Source organism: Phaseolus vulgaris, chromosome 9, assembly GCF_051622355.1.
Source record: "Phaseolus vulgaris cultivar YP4 chromosome 9, ASM5162235v1, whole genome shotgun sequence".
Classification (NCBI taxonomy): Eukaryota; Viridiplantae; Streptophyta; class Magnoliopsida; order Fabales; family Fabaceae; genus Phaseolus; species Phaseolus vulgaris.
In genome coordinates this window covers 20,327,547-20,346,959 of record NC_143506.1, presented here as the reverse complement: position 1 = coordinate 20,346,959, position 19,413 = coordinate 20,327,547, and the positions used below count along the sequence as shown (strand labels likewise).

The following is a 19,413-nucleotide window of genomic DNA, read 5'->3' as shown; positions in this document are numbered from 1 at the left end:
TTTGTTACATTTAAATTTATATTATGCAAAACAAACAAAAAAGCAACCTTGTAAATGGTACTTACTTTTTATGAGAATTCGTTTTTGACAATCATACCAACCATTTGATAAATTACTTTTAAAGATAATAAGTTCATTAATAAATATTTTTTTTTATATAGATGATGAAAGGATAAAGGATAAAATAGTGAATATAAAAAGTTATTACATGACAAAATATCATGGTTCTTTTCATATTTTATACTCACCTAAAGAGACAATTCAATAATCATCCATTGATTAGTGATTATGGAGAGATATTTCATAAAAGTTAAAGTCAAATATCCTTATTTTCAAATATTGATTGAACACATAAATAAATAAATAAAAAAGAATTATAGTTTTAACATAAATGAAAATTTATACATAATAAAAATATTTAGATTTATTAAATTGCATCTCTCTTATTAAAATTTCAAAGGAGATTATAAAATAATCATTTATTGACACTTTAACAACTCAATAACTTAGTCTAAATGCTTTCCTATCACGTGTTTTTCCCACACAATGTTATGCAAATGAAAAATGTTCCACAAATTATATAAAATTGACAAAGGACACAAGTTCAAACTCCATTGTGTCGTGCATTTATCATATGATTTATGTCCAAGTCAAATCATATGTTATTAATCATGTATGTAATTATGTTTTCTAATGAATTTTTTTACAAGCATGTACATGATTAACAAATAAACCAACCTACTTTAATTATATCCCAATAATTGTTATTTTCATCCTTAATTCTCTATTTGCATGTAAAACTCAATTTCAAAAGAAGAAAAAAGAGCAAATCCATGAAGAATTTTGTTAATTAGCTTGTGAAGCTCTCCATTGTAGTTCTATTTGGATACGACCATTCTTGGAGTCTATAAGATGATGTCTTTCGTTGATTCTATTGTTCGCAACAACGTCCATAAGACTAATGTCAGCATAGCCCAAAGATTCCTAGTGTCACAAAACAAAACAATAATTAGTGTATAAGATAAACAATGATTTTCACATATTTTAGGAACTAAATTAGAACATGATTTCATGTGAAAAATAGTCCTCTGTTAGACAAGATAACGGAACAAAAGTAAAATCTAAAAAAACCAAAACAATTTATTTTATAAAGTAAAATGCTAATGATTTAAAAGAATCAAACTAAAATACATGACCTTATAATCTCGAAGATTCATACAAAGATACACAACCAATGAAATTCAATTTAATTGCAATACCTTGAAAAATATCCTCTTACGAAATAAAAACAAGGTACATCTACCTTTAAAACTTTGTATACTTTAGCATTAAAAATTAGTTACGATAAATACAATAAAGTTTATAAACAAATTGCATCATACTTTATAGAAGCAAAACATTAACACATTTTTTGAATTTTTTTAATAACTTTGGATCATATATTTTTATTTTAGATCGCTAAAATGTTTTAAAATTTTCATAAATAATTAATGACAAAAGTTGTAAATCATGTACCTTTTGACGTAGAAGGCTTCGCGACGAAGTGCTAACAACTTCCACATGTAATTTATCATTGGTGGGAGGCTCTTCCACCAAAAATTGAAACTCTTCTTCCCATCTTGGATCTCTACTTTTTTTCATTATCTATAAATTTTAACAGTAAACATGCATTCATCAATATCATATCACACACAAACTAATTTCATATCAAGATTGACTGTAACATGTATTTACTATTTAAATAAAAAAATTGTACGTAGAATCTACAATAATTTTTATTAATTAGTGAAAAAAACGAGTTTAATAGAGAAACAAAAATAATTTTGGATTAAATAAAATTGATAGTAATTACAAATTTATTTTTATATATTACAAAGTGAACTTTAAGCCTAACTCAACCCCCGACTCATGAAGTAAGGTTTGCATCCATATATCGTGGGTGAGACAACATATTATGGGTGGTGTGATAACTATATTACGAAGTAGACTTTAAGTCTAACTCAATCCCATAAAATCGATTCATAAGATGAGATTTACACCCACTAATTATATACAATGAAATGTCATCATCTTTAGTCGATGTGAAATCTCTAACATTATATTTTAATTTTAATGATTTGTGTAAAAGAAAAATAAAAACATAGAAGTATAATGATTCTATTGAGACTATTACCTTAGTCCTTCTCTCTTCTCCTTTGAAAATAAGACGTACGTGGGGATTAGTATGGTACTTTCCTTCAACGTCTTGAGCTTCATGGATTATAACTACAAGTAAACCTCCACCAGGAGGAGTGCCTTCGGGAGGATCTTTTATCGAGTGTGCTTGTTTAAAACTTTTGGCCAAGTCTTCAGCCCTAAATGGTTTATATGTCAATTCCATAATAATTTGCCCTCTAGACTTCTCATTTTGAGCATCCTTTGGATTCATGTTTTTCAAAAGGTCAAGAGTAAAAAGTTTAGGTTCTTCGGATACAAGATCTTTCAAAGGAATCATATTCATACCCATCTTGTCATGCTTCCCAACCTACGTGTGCAAAAATAATATTCAATCCAAATGTATAATTATAATATAATATATGGATAAACACTGTAAGAAAAAATAGAAACTAATTTTAAAATCAAAATAAAATTAGTTGTTATAATGATTAAATTAAGAAAAATTTTAGAGAATGCAAAAAGTTTTTAGTTTCTAAATTAGTTTTAAAATTGCTATGTAATTAACTACCAAGGTTTTAACTACCAATTATTTAGATTTTAAATTTGGTAGCAAAAACTTTGGTAGCTAATTAGATACTAATTTAGAAACCATCTAACAATAATAGAAACTAATTTAGAAACCAAAATTTTTCAAAGTATTTAAAATGATATGTAATTTAATCATTATAACAACTAATTATTTTTGTTTTTAAAATTAATTTCTATTTCATGATTTTCTTATAGTAAAAATTTATAGAATCAGACGTAGAAATCAACCTGCTCCCAGTCATAAACATGAAACTCTAGAGATTGGGTCTCGGGATCTTTAACAACCAGGCTAAATTCCTCGTTCCATTCAGGATTCAAGTTCTTATGCTTTACTGTAGTTTTTTTCGATGTCAATTTATCATCGGTAAGTGTTAACTTCACATAAGGGTCAGATGCACCCAGAAGATCTTTCTTCTTTAACTTCATTGCTCTTAACACCTTTGTATTTAAAATCCCAACAGGTTTCTTCAATGCTCTAAAATCCCAACAAAGTTCATTAATATAAAATAGCAAAAACGAAAGCATCATAAAGACGTAAGATAAAAATACTGTAGATAATGCATAAACATACTTCGTCGGATCCATAACTTCAACATCTAAAGTTTTGGGCCACAGATACATATTTGCAACTTGATCCTTGATAAGTTCCTGAAAACAACAATCTTATAAAGTTGTTCAAAAGTCATAAATCTTTCAATTACCTTGTAATAACTAAACTTAAAAAGCAAAAAGTAAACACATAACCTAATTGTTATTTTCATACCACTTAATGTTTTAAAATAACGTCCTTAATTTTTTTTTTTCAAAATGAATAAATTATATTTCTAAACCTAAACCATCAATCTTCAAAACCTTATAATTGAGCACTACTTGCATATTTTCTTTTTGTATTCATCTCATCTTTGTTTAGTATTATTTATTTTTCTATTTTGTGTAACATGTTTGTTGTTGTTTATGATATTTAAAAATATTATACTGATCACAAGTAATCACTATTTCACTTTTACAAAGAAAATACTATATATTACTAAGGGAGATGAATGCTCTTATTCTAAAATGACAAGTATAATCAACTTTAACTGAATTACATAAGAATGAAATAAAAGTATAAAATATGAGTTGTATACCTGAACAAACTTGTAAAGTACAGGAATAGACATAAGATCAGCCCCTAGAAGCTTCAGCCCAAAGTCAACATAGGGCTACATGATGAAAGATGTCAAAGCAAAAATGCAAATGTAATCATTTAAGTGTTGTAATAAAAACAAATAATTTTTGCACAAATAATGAGATAAACTATAGTTAACTTTCTAAATAAAATAAGCATAGTAAGTATGAGAATAAAAGTTGATGATTATCATATTAATAAGGTTTACTACAAAACTAAAAGATTAAGCTACACTCGTCTTTTTTTTCTTTAATTTTGCAATATCCCTCATTACACATTCATATATATAATACCATAATCACACATTATACATATAAATATAACATTTTTTTTAAAAAATACTACCGTGTTTACCTCTTAGGAGCATTATGTACTATAAAAAAAAATTAGACGTCAAATATAATTTGGCGAGGTATAAATAATAGTTTATTCTTTGTTGATTAAAAAAAATGATAAATTTGTGTGTGACTTTTTCATATCATTTACTAAGACATGAAGAAAAGAAAAATACCTAAAAAGGTCCAATCATCATTTTTTTCTTTTAATGCTCAAACAACCAAAAAGAAATGAAAACAAGTGTCATTTTAATAACATGTCAGTTGCTAAAAAAAGAATTAATTTTAGAACAATATTTTCAGTTTTTAAATGTTTAATATCTTAATGACTTTATGCATCATTTTGATATACCAAGTGCAATGATTATCTACGTTACTAAGTGGTGTGAAAACAAGTTACCAAGTATGATATCACTCATAAATAACAATATTGATTAATTAAACTACGATCTAAAAGTTTTTCAAAAAAAGTGATGTTTTTAAGATTTAATCAGTTCCAACGATAAAATACTGCATTGTATTTTTATATTATTACACTACTTAAATATTACAAAAAGAAAAATCATTATTTCCTTTTTTCATAAGAATGGAATTACCTACAAAAAAATTGCACTTGATATTCATGTTGGTCTCAAAAGTTGCACTTACACAAACATTACAAAGCTATATAATATTACAGTATATGTTATGAGTAAATAAAATGTTTTACATGTATTTAAGTGATAAGTGGGTAGGGAAAGCAATAACAAATCAACACTAACCTTTTCCATGAGAGACACATAAATACTGGCAAAGCATGGAAAACTTGGAACCAAAGGTTTCAAAGTAATACGTGGTAAAACAAAAACTTGCAGATCCATCACCTGAAAAATAAAATAAAAAATCTTAAAATCAAGAAACATATATAAGTTTCTGAGTATATAATGAACTTTAAATCTAATTCAATCCCATAAAATCAGTTTAATGAGGTTAAGTTTACACCCAATTATATACTATGAAAGACTTTAATTTCTAGTTAATGTGGGATCTCCAACACATCCTCATGCCAAGATTGTCAACTCGTGCATGAAACTATATATTATGAGTGGTTCGATAGCGGATGACACGATAGTCGTAACACAAACACTCGCTAGGATAGACTTGAAATGACTCTAATACCATATTAAGAAGTTGACTTTAAGCCTAACTCAACCTCATTAGCCGGTTTTATAGAGTTGAGTTAGTCTTAAAGTTCACTTATTAATATATTCATTTCCATACTATGAAATATTCACCTGGATGGTTGCTTTCAACCCAAATTTCTTAACAGCAACAATGATATTAGGATTTGCTGCCCATTTTACAGAAACCTCCATGATTAACTCTTTCTCTTCGGTCTCGTAAACTTTCATTCCTATTGAGAATAAATCATGCATTCAAAGAGAAACGTGAGAAAACTCATATAAAATATATCATATAAGTGAAAATCAAATTAGATCTAAATATTTAATACAATTTTTGAGATTCTTTATTTATTTATCATCAAAAACACTTTGTTGTAACATAACCTCCCTCCAAAAAATATGATTTATCTTGAGAACAAAATTTAATTTCTAAAATGTGATTAAAATACTTTACAAATAAGAAAAATAATATTTAGCAATTTGTTTGTGCAAACTAAAAGGTTTTCATCCAAAAATGCATGCCACCCACATAAATTAACCTTGAAAAGTTGGCGGCAATGACCCTAGTGTTAGCTCTTCAAATTCAACAGAGTCAATTTTATATTGTGGTATTTGCTCATCAATTATAGGCTTTGCAATGGTCTCTGCTGTCTTGCATATAGCCTGAGAAACCACATGCTCAAACAATCAAACACTGTTGAAGCTGAGTTAATATATATAAAAATTGAACACCTTGTTTAGGTATGGCCACATATATTCAACAAGTTTGTTAAGCCAATCAACCTGCATGAAAAACACCATTCAACAACATTGCAATTCTGCAAAAGATCATAACAAAAGATGAACATAAAGTGTAATCAATTGCTTACTCGATCAAAGTCTGGATTCTTTATCCAAAGTGGTATTTCAGGAATCATTCGCTCTACATTTTCTGAATCTTCCTCTGCCAATGGTTTTATTTCAGGGTCCTACCATACATAAGTGCAAAACTTAAACAAGCACAGCAAAAAACATAAGATATTATGTTGAAACCGTGTGATGTAATGTAATTCTTACCTTAACATCACTGGGTTGAACATAAATGAAGAGAAAATAACCAATAGTAAGACCGATGGAAATCCCAAATCCAAAGCCAAAAAACCCAAATATGGTGCCGAAGAAACCCATTTCAATTCTCAAATTTGTTTGATCACAATCTCTCTCTTCGTCTTCTTCGTCTTCGTCTTCTTCTCTCTCTCCTTTGCTCTATGCTAAATGTAAATCACCTCACAAATATGTTACTACCAATATCCTTCAGCTCTCTTCGGATCACCATTCCTACTTTCAAACCAAGACGTATAAAACGAATCTTGTTTTATCCTAAAAAAGAATACTATTTTTACTAAATAAATCAAATTAAATTGTAATTACAAAATATATTAAGGGTATAAAGATAATTAAACATTAATTTTATGTCATTTACACGACAAGAAAACCATGAAATAGAAGCTACCAATGTTTTAACTACCAATTTAAACTAATTTAGAAACCAAAAATTTATTTAGTCTCTAAAATGGTCTCTAATTGCAACTAATTATTTTTTGTTTCTAAAATTAGTTTCTATATTATAAAGTGGACTTTAAGCCTAACTCAACCTCATAAAATCAACTCATAAGGTGAGGTTTGCACCTACTTATATACAATGAATCGTCATCATCTCTAGCCGATGTGTGATCTCCAACACACCCTCACGCCGACAACTTGTGTGAGATAACATATGATGGGTGGTCCGATAACGGTCCGATAGTGAGTGACCCGATGAACCCAATAAATACTCGCTATAATAGATTCAAAATGACTCTCTTACCATATTACAAAGTGTTATTTATTGTGCTAACATATATTTAAAAAAAATATGTTAAGTATTATTTTAATTGTCTCATTTGTCACCTAATTTAGAAAGTCACATGTAATTTTGAAAAAGAATAAGCAAAATTTTAGCCCCAGTAGATCATGTAAGAGATCAGACTATTGAGACATAACTTTCTTTTATTTTTATTCAGTTTTTTAAATTTTACTTTCTCTATGTTTTTCTTTATAAATTAAATCGTATAAGCTAATTTACTCATATATCACGAGTAAAACTAATGAAATGGTATAAGAGTATTTTAAGGAACAAAAGACAGATATAATTACGCTGACATAATTGTGAATTTTTTAAGTAACACGATTAATAAACAAGCATTGTGTGTTTAATTACAAAATTTAAACTTGGAACTTTTTTAATTTATACAAACGTGGCATGTACTTTCTGTGACAAAATGAAAACACCAAGAGATATACAATATTTTTTCTGTGGAATATTTGATTATAAATAATAGCACACTTTCACGTGAAAAGACCATACTAAAAATAAAAATAACACATAAATAATCATTCTTATGGATAAGTAGTAAACAATAATTAAATGATAAGATATAAATTTGAACTTGTAATAATTTGTACTCCTCTAACTTATTTTAAGAAATCGTAGCTCAATAACTTTAGAATATTTAATAAATATTGGAATTAAAATCAAAGAACAAATAATAACAGTAGATAAATTTGACTGTTTGATATTGAGTGTTTGATCTAAATTGTAACAAGGTTAATGTATTCAAAATTTTAACAATATCACATTACTAACACTAATATGGTTAAAAGTTATTGACTATAAATTAAAAAAATCTTGAGAAAACGTGAAGAAATATACGTGTGTTGATAAATTATCTAATTTATGATTTATTTATAAAAAAATAACTTTATTGGTATAATAAATTTTTATCTAATCTATTTTTAAATTTTTTTTAATATGTATAGTCTCTCTATGTATCGTTTTTCATAAAATGATTGTTGTTATTTGAGATGTCAGCTTAACTGAGATGTCAAATTACATAATAACATGAAAGTTTTTATTAAAAAAATAAGTGAATAAAATTTTGAAACAATGAAAAATAATTACTGAAATTTAAATAACTACAAATTTATATTAATTATTTTTTAATTTATACATTGTGTATAAAAAATACTACGTCTTGTTATATTGCATGAAAAAGGAAGACATGATATTAAAATTGAACATGGTTAACGATGTTGATAAATTAAAAATATATGAAAGATATAATGTTTTCATGAATATAAAAACATAATTTGAATGGATGGGTAGGTGGAATAATTGTGTTTTTTTGAATTTGGAATGAAGTGAGAACTTGTTGTCACTGAGTGCCCTTGCCCAAAGAAAGTTACGTATAAAAGGGGTATTTCTGTTCTGCGTTATGTCCTGTTTGTTCCTTTTTTATTCCCTTCGATGCTCATTACATGACCTTACTTAGGGTTTTCATTCAACAATTTCCTTTCGGTGTTCTACACTAAACGCAATACATTGCACGCATTCCATTCGATTCCAGATTCTCAATTACCATTTCCCAATTCGCTACACTATTTCTTCAATATCTCATTCCGTTCATAATAATCTAAGGCGGTTTCGTATTCGTACGACCACCGATTCGGACTTTCTTTGGATTTAGGGTTTTCGTCGATTTAATTTGTTCTTTATCCGATAGGGCACAGATGCAAGGGATTAATCGATCGGTGAGAGGTCTGAGAAACTGAAAGGGTGAGTCTGGGTTTTGTATGGAAACTCGTAGTCGGAAGCGGGCGGAGGCTTCCTCAGCTGCCCCTTCATCCTCGTCCATCACTCGTTCCGCCAAGCGTTCTCGTCTTTCTTCTTCCTCTTCTTCGATCCCGAACACCCCAACTGTTAATACACGTTCTCGTTCGGTCAGGACTAACACCACCACCACCACCACAACCACCAATTCCGTTTCTCTCATGGACCCCACCAACGAATCCTCCGGGTCAAGACGTGATCGCCGTGGCAAGAATTTAGAAAGGGACAATTCGGACAAAGGGAAGGAGAAAGAACAGGATGTTGGAATTAGGGATGTAGAAAGAGAGCGAGTCTTGGCGTTGAACATGGAGAGTGAAGGTGTTGGGGACGACGATGATAATTATAGTGACGGTGGTGTGCATCGGAGTTTGACGTCTGCTAGTACCCTTCAAGGGCTTCTTCGGAAACTTGGTGCTGGTTTGGATGATCTGCTTCCTGCCACGGCTATGGGTGGTTCTGCGTCCTCTTCTCATCTGAGTGGTAGACTCAAGAAAGTTCTGGCTGGATTGCGTGCTGAGGGAGAAGAAGGTCGTCAGCTCGAGGCATTGTCGCAGCTTTGTTTCATGCTTTCCATTGGCACCGAAGAATCCCTTAGTACGTTTTCCGTTGACTCGTTTGTTCCTGTGTTAGTGGGGTTGCTTAATCAAGAGAGCAACCCCGATGTTATGCTACTTGCGGCCAGGGCGCTTACCCATTTATGCGACGTTCTTCCCTCATCCTGCGCTGCTGTAGTGCATTACGGGGCAGTGTCTATATTCTGTGCGAGGCTGCTTACGATAGAGTATATGGACTTGGCTGAACAGGTTATTTCTCAGTCAATCTCTTTTCTGCCGTTGGTTTATGTATCAGGAATCTAGAACAGATGTTGCGATTGCTTTACGTTGAATTCTTTTTAGAAATGTCTTATCTTGTGTATGACGTTCCTAAACCGCAGGTTGGTTTCTTTTTGTCTAAGGCTATGCATTTGTTTAAGTATGTTTCGAATGGGCTGCTGTCTTCAACGAGGTTCTTTTTGTTTGATACACCTGTGGCTGTCTGCATTGAATTCTAACAGATGCGATTATTGATATTAACAGTCTCTTCAAGCGCTAAAGAAGATTTCTCAGGAGCACCCAACTGCCTGTCTTCGAGCTGGAGCTCTGATGGCTGTACTTTCTTACTTGGACTTCTTCTCAACAGGAGTTCAGGTAACTCAAACGAAATCCTTACATATAAGAGTGCTTATAATTTTCAAAGGGTGATGATTCATTTTGCATATACTACCCTTAATCAGCAAGCCTATATTGACATGATCATATTTTTCAGCGGGTAGCATTGTCTACTGCTGCAAATATGTGCAAAAAGCTTCCTCCTGATGCAGCTGACTTTGTAATGGAAGCTGTTCCTCTTTTGACAAACCTTCTTCAGTACCATGACTCCAAGGTAAGGCTATGTTTTTGTTGTTATACTTGTCATAAAACGGAAACAGCACTCGTTAGTTTTAAGAAAATATTGTTTGAGTAAATAATGATCCTACAGACAGTGTTGCCAATTATCTAATTGTGTCTTCACAATTTTCAATTATAATATTTCTAGGTTCTGGAACATGCCTCTGTTTGTCTGACTCGAATAGCGGAAGCATTTGCCTCATCTCCAGACAAATTAGATGAATTATGCAATCATGGACTGGTAACACAAGCTGCCTCTCTCATTTCTACCAGCAGTTCTGGAGGCGGTCAGGCTTCTCTCAGCACTCCAACATATACCGTAAGTGTAGTCTTTGTCGCTAAATCTTATATTTTCACCTTTGGCAGGATGTTCCTTTGACATCATTGGTGCATGCAGGGTCTTATTCGCCTTCTTTCCACATGTGCCAGTGGATCCCCTCTTGGACCCAAAACATTACTTCTCCTTGGAATTAGTGGCATTCTGAAAGATATACTATCCGGTTCTGGTGTTTCTTCTATCACCTCTGTTTCACCAGCATTAAGTAGGCCGGCAGATCAGGTATGATGTACTTTGGAGTTCTTTTTCTGTTTTTACATATAATTTTATTTTACCTCCCTCCGGTTCATTTTCATAGATTCTGATATTGATCTCATCATTTAAATCCCTTAAAACTTTTCAGTTCTCTTTTAATTAAAAATGAATTTATCCCATTCTCTTTTCTAATATTTAGATATTTGAGATTGTGAATCTCGCAAATGAACTTCTGCCTCCATTGCCACATGGAACCATTTCTCTTCCTGTCAGCTCCAACTTGTTTGTGAAAGGGTATTTTGTGAAAAAATGTCCTTCTGGCAGTTCCGGACAAGAAGACACCACCAATGGAAATGTTCATGAGATATCAGCTCGTGAGAAATTATTAAACGATCAGCCGGAGTTACTTCAGCAATTTGGGATGGATCTCCTCCCAGTTTTAATGCAGGTTAAATGTTTAAACTAGTTTCATTGTCAAGATATATTCATTATTTATAAATTTTTATAAAACTAGCTCTATTTTTGTGTCCTTGACTTCTTCACTCCTCCATCCCGCAACTTACCAATATTTTTTCCCTGCTTTTGAATTAGATATATGGTGCCAGTGTCAATGGTCCTGTTCGCCACAGATGTCTTTCTGTCATTGGAAAATTGATGCATTTCAGCACAGCTGAGATGATCCAGTCTTTGTTGAGTGTAACAAATATATCAAGGTATCTAGAACTTCAATTGGGTTGCTGTTGCTCTATGTTCTCTGTAGAAAACTTATGCATTGTCAATTTGATGATATAGTTTCTTAGCTGGTGTGTTAGCATGGAAAGATCCGCATGTTTTGGTACCTGCCTTGCAGATTTCAGAAATTCTTATGGAAAAGCTTCCTGGAACTTTCTCTAAGATGTTTATCAGAGAAGGTGTGGTCCATGCAGTTGACCAACTTATTTTGGCTGGAAATTCAACTAATATATCTATACAAACATCTGCTGAGAAGGATAGTGATTCTGTATCTGGAACTCATTCGCGCCCCAGACACTATCGCCTGCGTAGTGGTAATTCAAATCCCGATGCAAACTATTTGGATGATTTGATGAAGAGTCCAGTTCCGGTAAATGTTGGTTTGCCAGCAAGTTCTGTAGAAACCCCAACCACTAGTTCCAGTATTCGGGTGTCTATTAGCTCAGTTGCTAGAGGGTTTAAAGACAAGTACTTTCCTTCTGATCCTGGGTCTATTGAAGTGGGTGTTAGTGATGATCTTTTGCATTTGAAAAATCTCTGCTTAAAGCTGAACACTTGTGTTGATGATAAAAAAACTAAGGCAAAGGGAAAAGTTAAAGCTTCTGGATTTGGTCTGGATGATAATTCTAGTAACATAGAAGAATATTTGATTGGGGTGATATCTGACATGTTAAAGGAACTTGGCAAAGGTGATGGTGTATCTACTTTTGAATTTATTGGTAGTGGTGTAGTTGAAGCCTTGCTGAGTTATTTATCTTGTGGGTATTTCGCCAAAGATCAAATGTCAGAAACCAGTCTCCCCAAGCTTCGTCAACAGGCACTTGCAAGGTTCAAGTCATTTGTTGCTATTGCACTACCTTTGAGTATTGATAATGGGGCTGTTGCTCCTATGACTGTCTTGGTTCAGAAGCTTCAAAATGCGTTGTCCTCCTTGGAGCGCTTCCCTGTAATGCTAAGTAATTCATCTCGTTCATCTAGTGGGAGTGCACGTCTCTCCTCTGGGCTAAGTGCATTATCTCAGCCCATAAAGCTGCGTCTCTGTCGAGCCCAGGGTGAAAAGTCACTTAGGGATTATTCTTCCAATGTGGTACTGATTGATCCATTAGCAAGTTTAGCAGCTATTGAGGAATTTCTGTGGACTCGGGTCCAGCGTAGTGATTCTGGTCAAAAGTCTACTGTAGCTGGTGACAATTCTGAATCTGGAACAGCTCCTGCAGGGGCAGGTGTTTCATCTCCGTGCTCTTATACTCCATCCACTACCCGACGTCATTCAACTAGATCCAGATCATCTTTTAATATAGGAGATGCACCTAGAAAAGAAACATTACAAGATAAAAGCATCGGTTCATCTAAGATCAAGGGTAAAGCTGTATTAAAGGCTACACAGGAGGAAGCACGAGGACCCCAAACGCGAAATGCTGTTCGTAGAAGAGCAGATATTGACAAAGATGCTCAAATGAAACCTATAAGTGGAGAATCAACTTCTGAGGTATGCTGCTAAATTTTGGGAAAGAGTCTTATTAGTAGAATAATTTTGTTTTAATTTAATTATTGGATATTATTTATACTTATGCTTATTGTTCTTTCCTCCTTTTTTAGAAAAAACCATTGTTGAGCCTTCTTCATCTAATAGTTAGTTGATTTTTTTACTTGATTTGGTCTCCTGTATCATATTACTTGAGTGGTGTCTTTTACTGTTTAAGGTCTTTCTATTGTTTGACATTATTTTCTCTCTACCTTTATTGGATAGGATGAAGAATTGGATATATCTCCTGTTGAAATTGATGAGGCTTTGGTCATTGAAGATGATGATATTTCTGATGATGAGGATGAAGACCAGGAAGATGTATGTCTATACTTCTGCTAGGAATTAATCTTTTTGTTGTTTTTGGTTATTCTTATATTCATACCCCATTAATGATTTAAATGTTTAGGTTGAGTGTACGCCTTTGCTTTTTCTTCAGTTCAAGTTGTCATTCAGTATGTTAAATTTCTTCATGTATTTATGTTTTGCCATTGTATCTACTTCCGTTGTTATTCTCCTATCTACTATTTTTAGAGATTTCAGCAAACATAAATGACATTATTGTAGTTATAGCCTCTATCTATCAGATCATGAGCATTAGTTGTTGTTACCAGTGTTGTCAGGATTATGATTTAGATTGTAAGATTGCAAGATTGTATGATCTTGCTGCCACTTTCCTTTTTATATCACACGTTAGGAGATTTCAAGATCACTGAACTGGTGAAATTGTGCAATCTTGTGCAAGTGTGATTAAAAAATCTGTCAATTTCAAATCATATTTGGAGTATTTTCTTTTGTTGACTTCTTGTTGTGTTATATTTGAACTTTAGCAAACCTTCTTGTATGTGTTAGTGATATGCCATCTGTATATTTTTATATTTTCTATTTTATATGCAAACAACCACGCGCATAATTGTTTTATACGATCTTATAATCTACATTTTATGAACTTGCAACTGTTCTGTGATCTTAGGTAGGATTTCGATCTTGACAACATTGGTTGTTTCCAAGAGTGGAAACTACCTTTAGCTTATTGCGGCTGTTTTAGTACAATTGAGTTTTGCCTGATATATACGTGCCATTTTTGTTTCCTTGATTGGATACTATCATTAGTTGTTTAGTAGTTTGGATAACTGATTTGATTTTAGGTTATGAAACCATATTGGTATTATTGTTTCTTATATATTTTATAACCTTTATTGATAATTAATTGTTGATTCCAAGATTGGATCTATCATTTGATTCCACCGCATTCATCCTAGACATTGAATTTATCAAACAGAAGTGATATTATTTCACTAACCATGATTTAATGTATCATCTACTTGTTTTATTTATCTTTTTCTACAGGTGTTGAGGGATGATTCTCTTCCTCTCTGCTTACCTGACAAAGTACATGATGTGAAATTGGGTGACTCAGCTGAGGATAGTACTGTTCCTCCAGCAACAAGTGATAGCCAGACTAACGCAGCCTCAGGTTCTAGTAGCAAAGCTGTTACAGCCAGGGGATCTGACTCTGCTGATTTTAAAGGTGGGTATTCATCTAGCTCAAGGGGTGCAATGTCATTTGCTGCAGCTGCTATGGCTGGGCTTGGATATGCTAATAGCAGAGGTTTCAGGGGTGGCAGAGATAGGCATGGGCGTCTGTTGTTTGGTACTTCTAATGATCCTCCAAAATTAATTTTTACTGCTGCTGGGAAGCAGCTTAATAGGAATTTGACTATATACCAGGCAATTCAAAAACAGCTTGTGCTAGATGAAGATGATGATGAGAGATTGGCTGGCAGTGACTTTGTATCCAGTGATGGAAGCAGTCTGTGGGGTGATATTTATACTATCACTTATCAAAGAGCAGAAAACCAGACAGATAAGGCTTCTATTGGAGGATCAAGTTCAAATACTTCAAAACCTGCCAAATCTGGCTCTGCCTCAAATTCCAGCCCAGAAGCTAAGTTGCATCAGACTTCTGTTTTAGACAGTATATTGCAGGGAGAATTGCCGTGTGATCTGGAGAAATCTAATCCCACCTACAATATTTTGGCACTCCTGCGTGTGTTAGAGTGTTTGAACCAGCTCGCGCCTCGTTTGAGGGCTCAAATGGTTTCTGATAGCTTTGCTGAGGGAAAAATCTCTAATTTTGACCAGCTAGTTGTTACAACTGGTGCTAGGGTTGTTCCAGAGGAATTCGTTAGTGGGAAGCTTACTCCAAAATTGGCCAGGCAAATACAAGATGCGCTTGCACTATGCAGTGGTAGTCTTCCCTTATGGTGTTATCAGTTGACTAAAGCATGCCCTTTCTTGTTTCCTTTTGAGACTCGACGACAGTACTTCTATTCTACTGCATTTGGGTTATCTCGAGCATTGTATCGACTTCAGCAGCAGCAAGGTGCTGATGGTCATGGATCAACAACTGAGAGAGAGATTAGAGTTGGGAGATTACAGCGCCAAAAGGTTCGCGTCTCTCGAAACCGTGTCTTGGATTCTGCTGCAAAAGTTATGGAGATGTATTCTAGCCAAAAAGCAGTGCTTGAAGTAGAATATTTTGGCGAGGTTGGCACTGGCCTGGGCCCCACCCTTGAGTTTTATACAATCCTAAGTCATGATTTACAAAAGGTTGGACTGCAAATGTGGAGATCCCATTCTTCAAATAAACATGTAATGGAGGTTGATGGAGATGAGAAGAGAGAGAATAGTGTGGTCTCTAGGCCTGATTTGGCTGGAGATGAAGAACTTGTTCAAGCTCCTATGGGTTTGTTTCCTCGGCCCTGGCCTACAAATTCTGATGCATCAGAGGGTAGCCCATTTGCAAAAGTCATTGAGTATTTTCGGCTGCTGGGTCGTGTTATGGCAAAAGCTCTTCAAGATGGACGACTATTGGATCTGCCATTGTCTGTGGCATTCTATAAGCTTGTTCTCGGCCAAGTATGTTATTGAATAATGTTGATGTTTCAACCTTTTTGATGTTTGTAGAATGAAAACTTATTCTAGTGTATGTTTCTGATCTTCATTTTGGTGCAGGAGCTTGATTTGTATGACATTCTGTTCATTGATGCTGAACTTGGGAAGACTTTGCAAGAGTTGAATGCCCTTGTTCGTCGGAAACATTATGTAGAATCTATTGGTGGTAGCTATACTGATACACTTTTTAACTTACATTTTCATGGTGCGCCCATTGAAGATCTTTGCTTAGATTTTACACTTCCTGGTTTTCCTGAGTACACCTTGAAACCTGGAGATGAAACAGTATGGAGTTAATTTCTGAACTAGTTCTTGGATCTTGGTTCTCGTGGTATAAAAAATTCTTTAACTTGCTCTCAAATTATTAGGTCAATATCAACAATTTGGAGGAGTACATATCCTTGGTGGTTGATGCAACAGTCAAGAGTGGAACCATGCGGCAAATAGAAGCATTTAGAGCAGGGTTTAATCAGGTTTCTTGTTTGTGTTAATTAGTTAATTTAAAAAGGTTTGCACATTGTTGGTGTGGAGTATGTTATTTTTCAAAAAGGTGTCTCCCCTCCCCTTCCTAATGAAATGGAAAATATCTTCTTGTAACGTTGTCATCGTTTTTTATATATCTTCCCCTACTTGTCTCCGACTACATCCCTGAGGATTTTGTTTTTATCTGTGTGCAATGATGGTGTTGTATGATTTATGTAGCTGATATCACTTAAGTGTAGTGGAATAAAACTATTGTAGTTATTGTAGATTGGATTGGAATGACTATATATGATGCATGAAATTAATTTGATGACATTACATTGAAATTCTTAAGTTGGTGTTCTGTAATATATGCACTTGTCCGTTTACTTATTTGGTCCCAGTCACCAACCATTACTTTCCCTGCACAAAACAGAAATTGAAATGTTTGGTTATCGGATTTTAAAATTCCAACGTTCTAATTGTTTGTGAAATGGGTAGTGGGTAGTTATGGTTTTGCTTGTCTCTCTTGTAGAGGAGAGGAAGATGTTGAGAGGGAACTAGTATTTTTTTGCTCGTTTTATTTAGTTCAAAACTGAACATAACTTGCATGCTTGTGCTGTTTAATGCAGGTTTTTGACATCTCATCTTTACAAATTTTTACTCCTCAAGAACTAGACTATTTGCTTTGTGGCCGCCGGGAGTTGTGGGAGGTATTTTACCCAATTTTTATTACTGCTTTTAATAGTGGTTAAACTAATAAAACAAAACATTGAAATCATAATATCTTTTGTTAAAACTGTTACTGCAGGCTGAGACACTTGCTGATCATATAAAATTTGACCATGGGTACAATGCAAAGAGCCCTCCCATTGTTAATGTATGTTTCTCCCCCAATTATAAGTAATATAGGGTATTATGGAAGACTAGAGATAGTTGTATGTTTATCATACTTGTCCTGTTGGATGCTATTTTCAGTTACTTGAAATTATGGGAGAATTCACACCGGAGCAGCAGCGTGCCTTCTGTCAATTTGTTACCGGCGCACCTAGGCTGCCACCTGGTGGGCTGGCAGTTCTAAATCCCAAACTAACGATTGTGAGGAAGGTACTTGGAAATAGATTTGTGATGACATGATGACTCGTTGCTTATTCATCCTGTACTTCTATATTTCCATTTTTTGTGTATTAGTTTTGTTATATATAAAATTTGTTGTTGCCGTTGCATTCATGGCCTTTTTTTTTGTCTCGGTGCAGCTTTCGTCAACTGCAGTTAATACTTCATCAAACGGGAACGGACCTTCAGAATCCGCGGACGATGACTTGCCTAGTGTGATGACATGCGCTAATTACCTGAAGCTTCCTCCTTACTCTACCAAGGTACTGTGATACAGCATACGAGAAATGATTTTTGCGACGCAATCTCTGCACTATATTTGGGGGAAAATGTGTATTTTTAAGTTTCTACTTGTTTTAATCTACAAAATGGAAGTGGTGCAGTGAAAATGGTATTCAAGTAAACATTGGTTTGTCATAAAACTGATTTTATCTTCACGTCCATGTTTCGTTGGGATTAATTCTTGGAGTTGGATTGCTCATTTTATAAAGCTTGGCAAAACCAAGCAATTATTTTCCAAAATACATTACTTTGCTTATTGCGTCTTTTGTTGCTGATCAATGATGTCCAATTTTCAACAGGATGTTATGTACAAGAAGCTACTCTATGCAATCAGTGAAGGCCAAGGATCCTTTGATTTATCATGAGTTCTGGAACTAACCAACCTTACCCTGTATGTTAATAGATGGATCAGGGTTTATTGAGTCTATTATTGAGGCTCAGTTAAGTTTTGGTTGGGATGTAGTTTCCTCCTCGCGTCTCGAATAATAGTCTCGTTTTCCGTGCTGAATGGGAATTGCAAGGTTGTGGAGTAGTTCAGGTGAGTTTGCCTTTTCTGCCAGTGAGGATGTTTCTGTGTCTGTTGATATATACATCTTATTTTCTCTGCTGCAGCTCGTTAAGATCTTTTACTTTAGTGCCTCATTCTTCCTTTTTATTTTTGAGAAACTACTAAGAATTTCTCCTATAAACTGCAGTCGAATCGGGTGGCCACATTACAAAGTGTAGGATCATTTACGGAGCTCTTATTTATTTTTACCTATTAGAACTTGTAAATAAAATAGCAATCATGAGATTTTGATTCTTTTTTATTTAATTTTTTTTCATTATTCTGTTTGTGTAAGTCCAATTATTCGCAATTAGCATGTACGAAGAAAGCGTAAAGGGAAGAGAAATAATTTAAAATATTATGCTTGATTATTGGCTCTTAGTTCTGCCTTTTGGAGTTTTATTAAGCAAATGTCTTCCTAGCAAAACTATCATAAGTTTGTTATTTGTTTAGCAAAAACTAGTTAATGAATTAATTATTAGTCAGACAAGTTTCTTATTGTCATAATACAAAATAAACTGATAAGCTAGATGTTAAAATGACATAAAAAAGAGAATTAAATAAGTTATTATATAAATAAAAATATGTTATGTGATTATTTTATAATTTTTAAATTAATTTTCTATAAAGTAATTTAATATTTCTATTGTTTTAAAAGGTTTATGTATTTTTTGATTGTGTAAGTTGTTTTCTTCAAAACATCCAATGGTATTTATTAAATTTAATTTATCAA

The 19,413-nt window shown here is 33.3% G+C and overlaps 2 protein-coding genes across 3 annotated transcripts; one reads left to right on the top strand and one right to left on the bottom strand.

The window, feature by feature from the left end:
- Positions 1-755: 755 nt before the first annotated feature.
- On the bottom strand, positions 756-6,578 carry LOC137821677 (synaptotagmin-2). Its single transcript, XM_068626386.2, has 12 exons — positions 6,468-6,578; positions 6,281-6,379; positions 6,144-6,194; positions 5,951-6,074; positions 5,523-5,641; positions 5,010-5,111; positions 3,873-3,947; positions 3,317-3,393; positions 2,974-3,220; positions 2,174-2,524; positions 1,516-1,644; positions 756-984 (listed from the first exon to the last, which is right to left on the bottom strand). Exons 1-12 carry the CDS (start codon positions 6,576-6,578, stop codon positions 847-849), a joined length of 1,623 nt encoding a protein of 540 aa, XP_068482487.1. The 3' UTR covers positions 756-846.
- Positions 6,579-8,608: 2,030 nt separating this feature from the next.
- Positions 8,609-19,061, top strand: LOC137823026 (E3 ubiquitin-protein ligase UPL3). Of its 2 annotated transcripts, none has more exons than XM_068628095.1 (18): positions 8,609-9,902; positions 10,176-10,286; positions 10,405-10,521; positions 10,675-10,845; positions 10,924-11,085; positions 11,258-11,506; positions 11,650-11,771; positions 11,851-13,279; positions 13,541-13,636; positions 14,666-16,237; positions 16,334-16,558; positions 16,642-16,746; positions 17,368-17,448; positions 17,547-17,615; positions 17,714-17,842; positions 17,992-18,114; positions 18,433-18,671; positions 18,829-19,061. In XM_068628095.1, the coding sequence occupies exons 1-17, from the start codon at positions 9,063-9,065 to the stop codon at positions 18,496-18,498; spliced, it is 5,667 nt and encodes a 1,888-aa protein (XP_068484196.1). In that variant the 5' UTR covers positions 8,609-9,062; the 3' UTR covers positions 18,499-18,671; positions 18,829-19,061. The 2 variants fall into 2 exon arrangements, with proteins under 2 accessions (XP_068484196.1, XP_068484197.1); XM_068628096.1 differs by having other exon boundaries at positions 8,712-9,902; positions 10,034-10,286.
- The last annotated feature ends 352 nt before the right edge of the window (positions 19,062-19,413 follow it).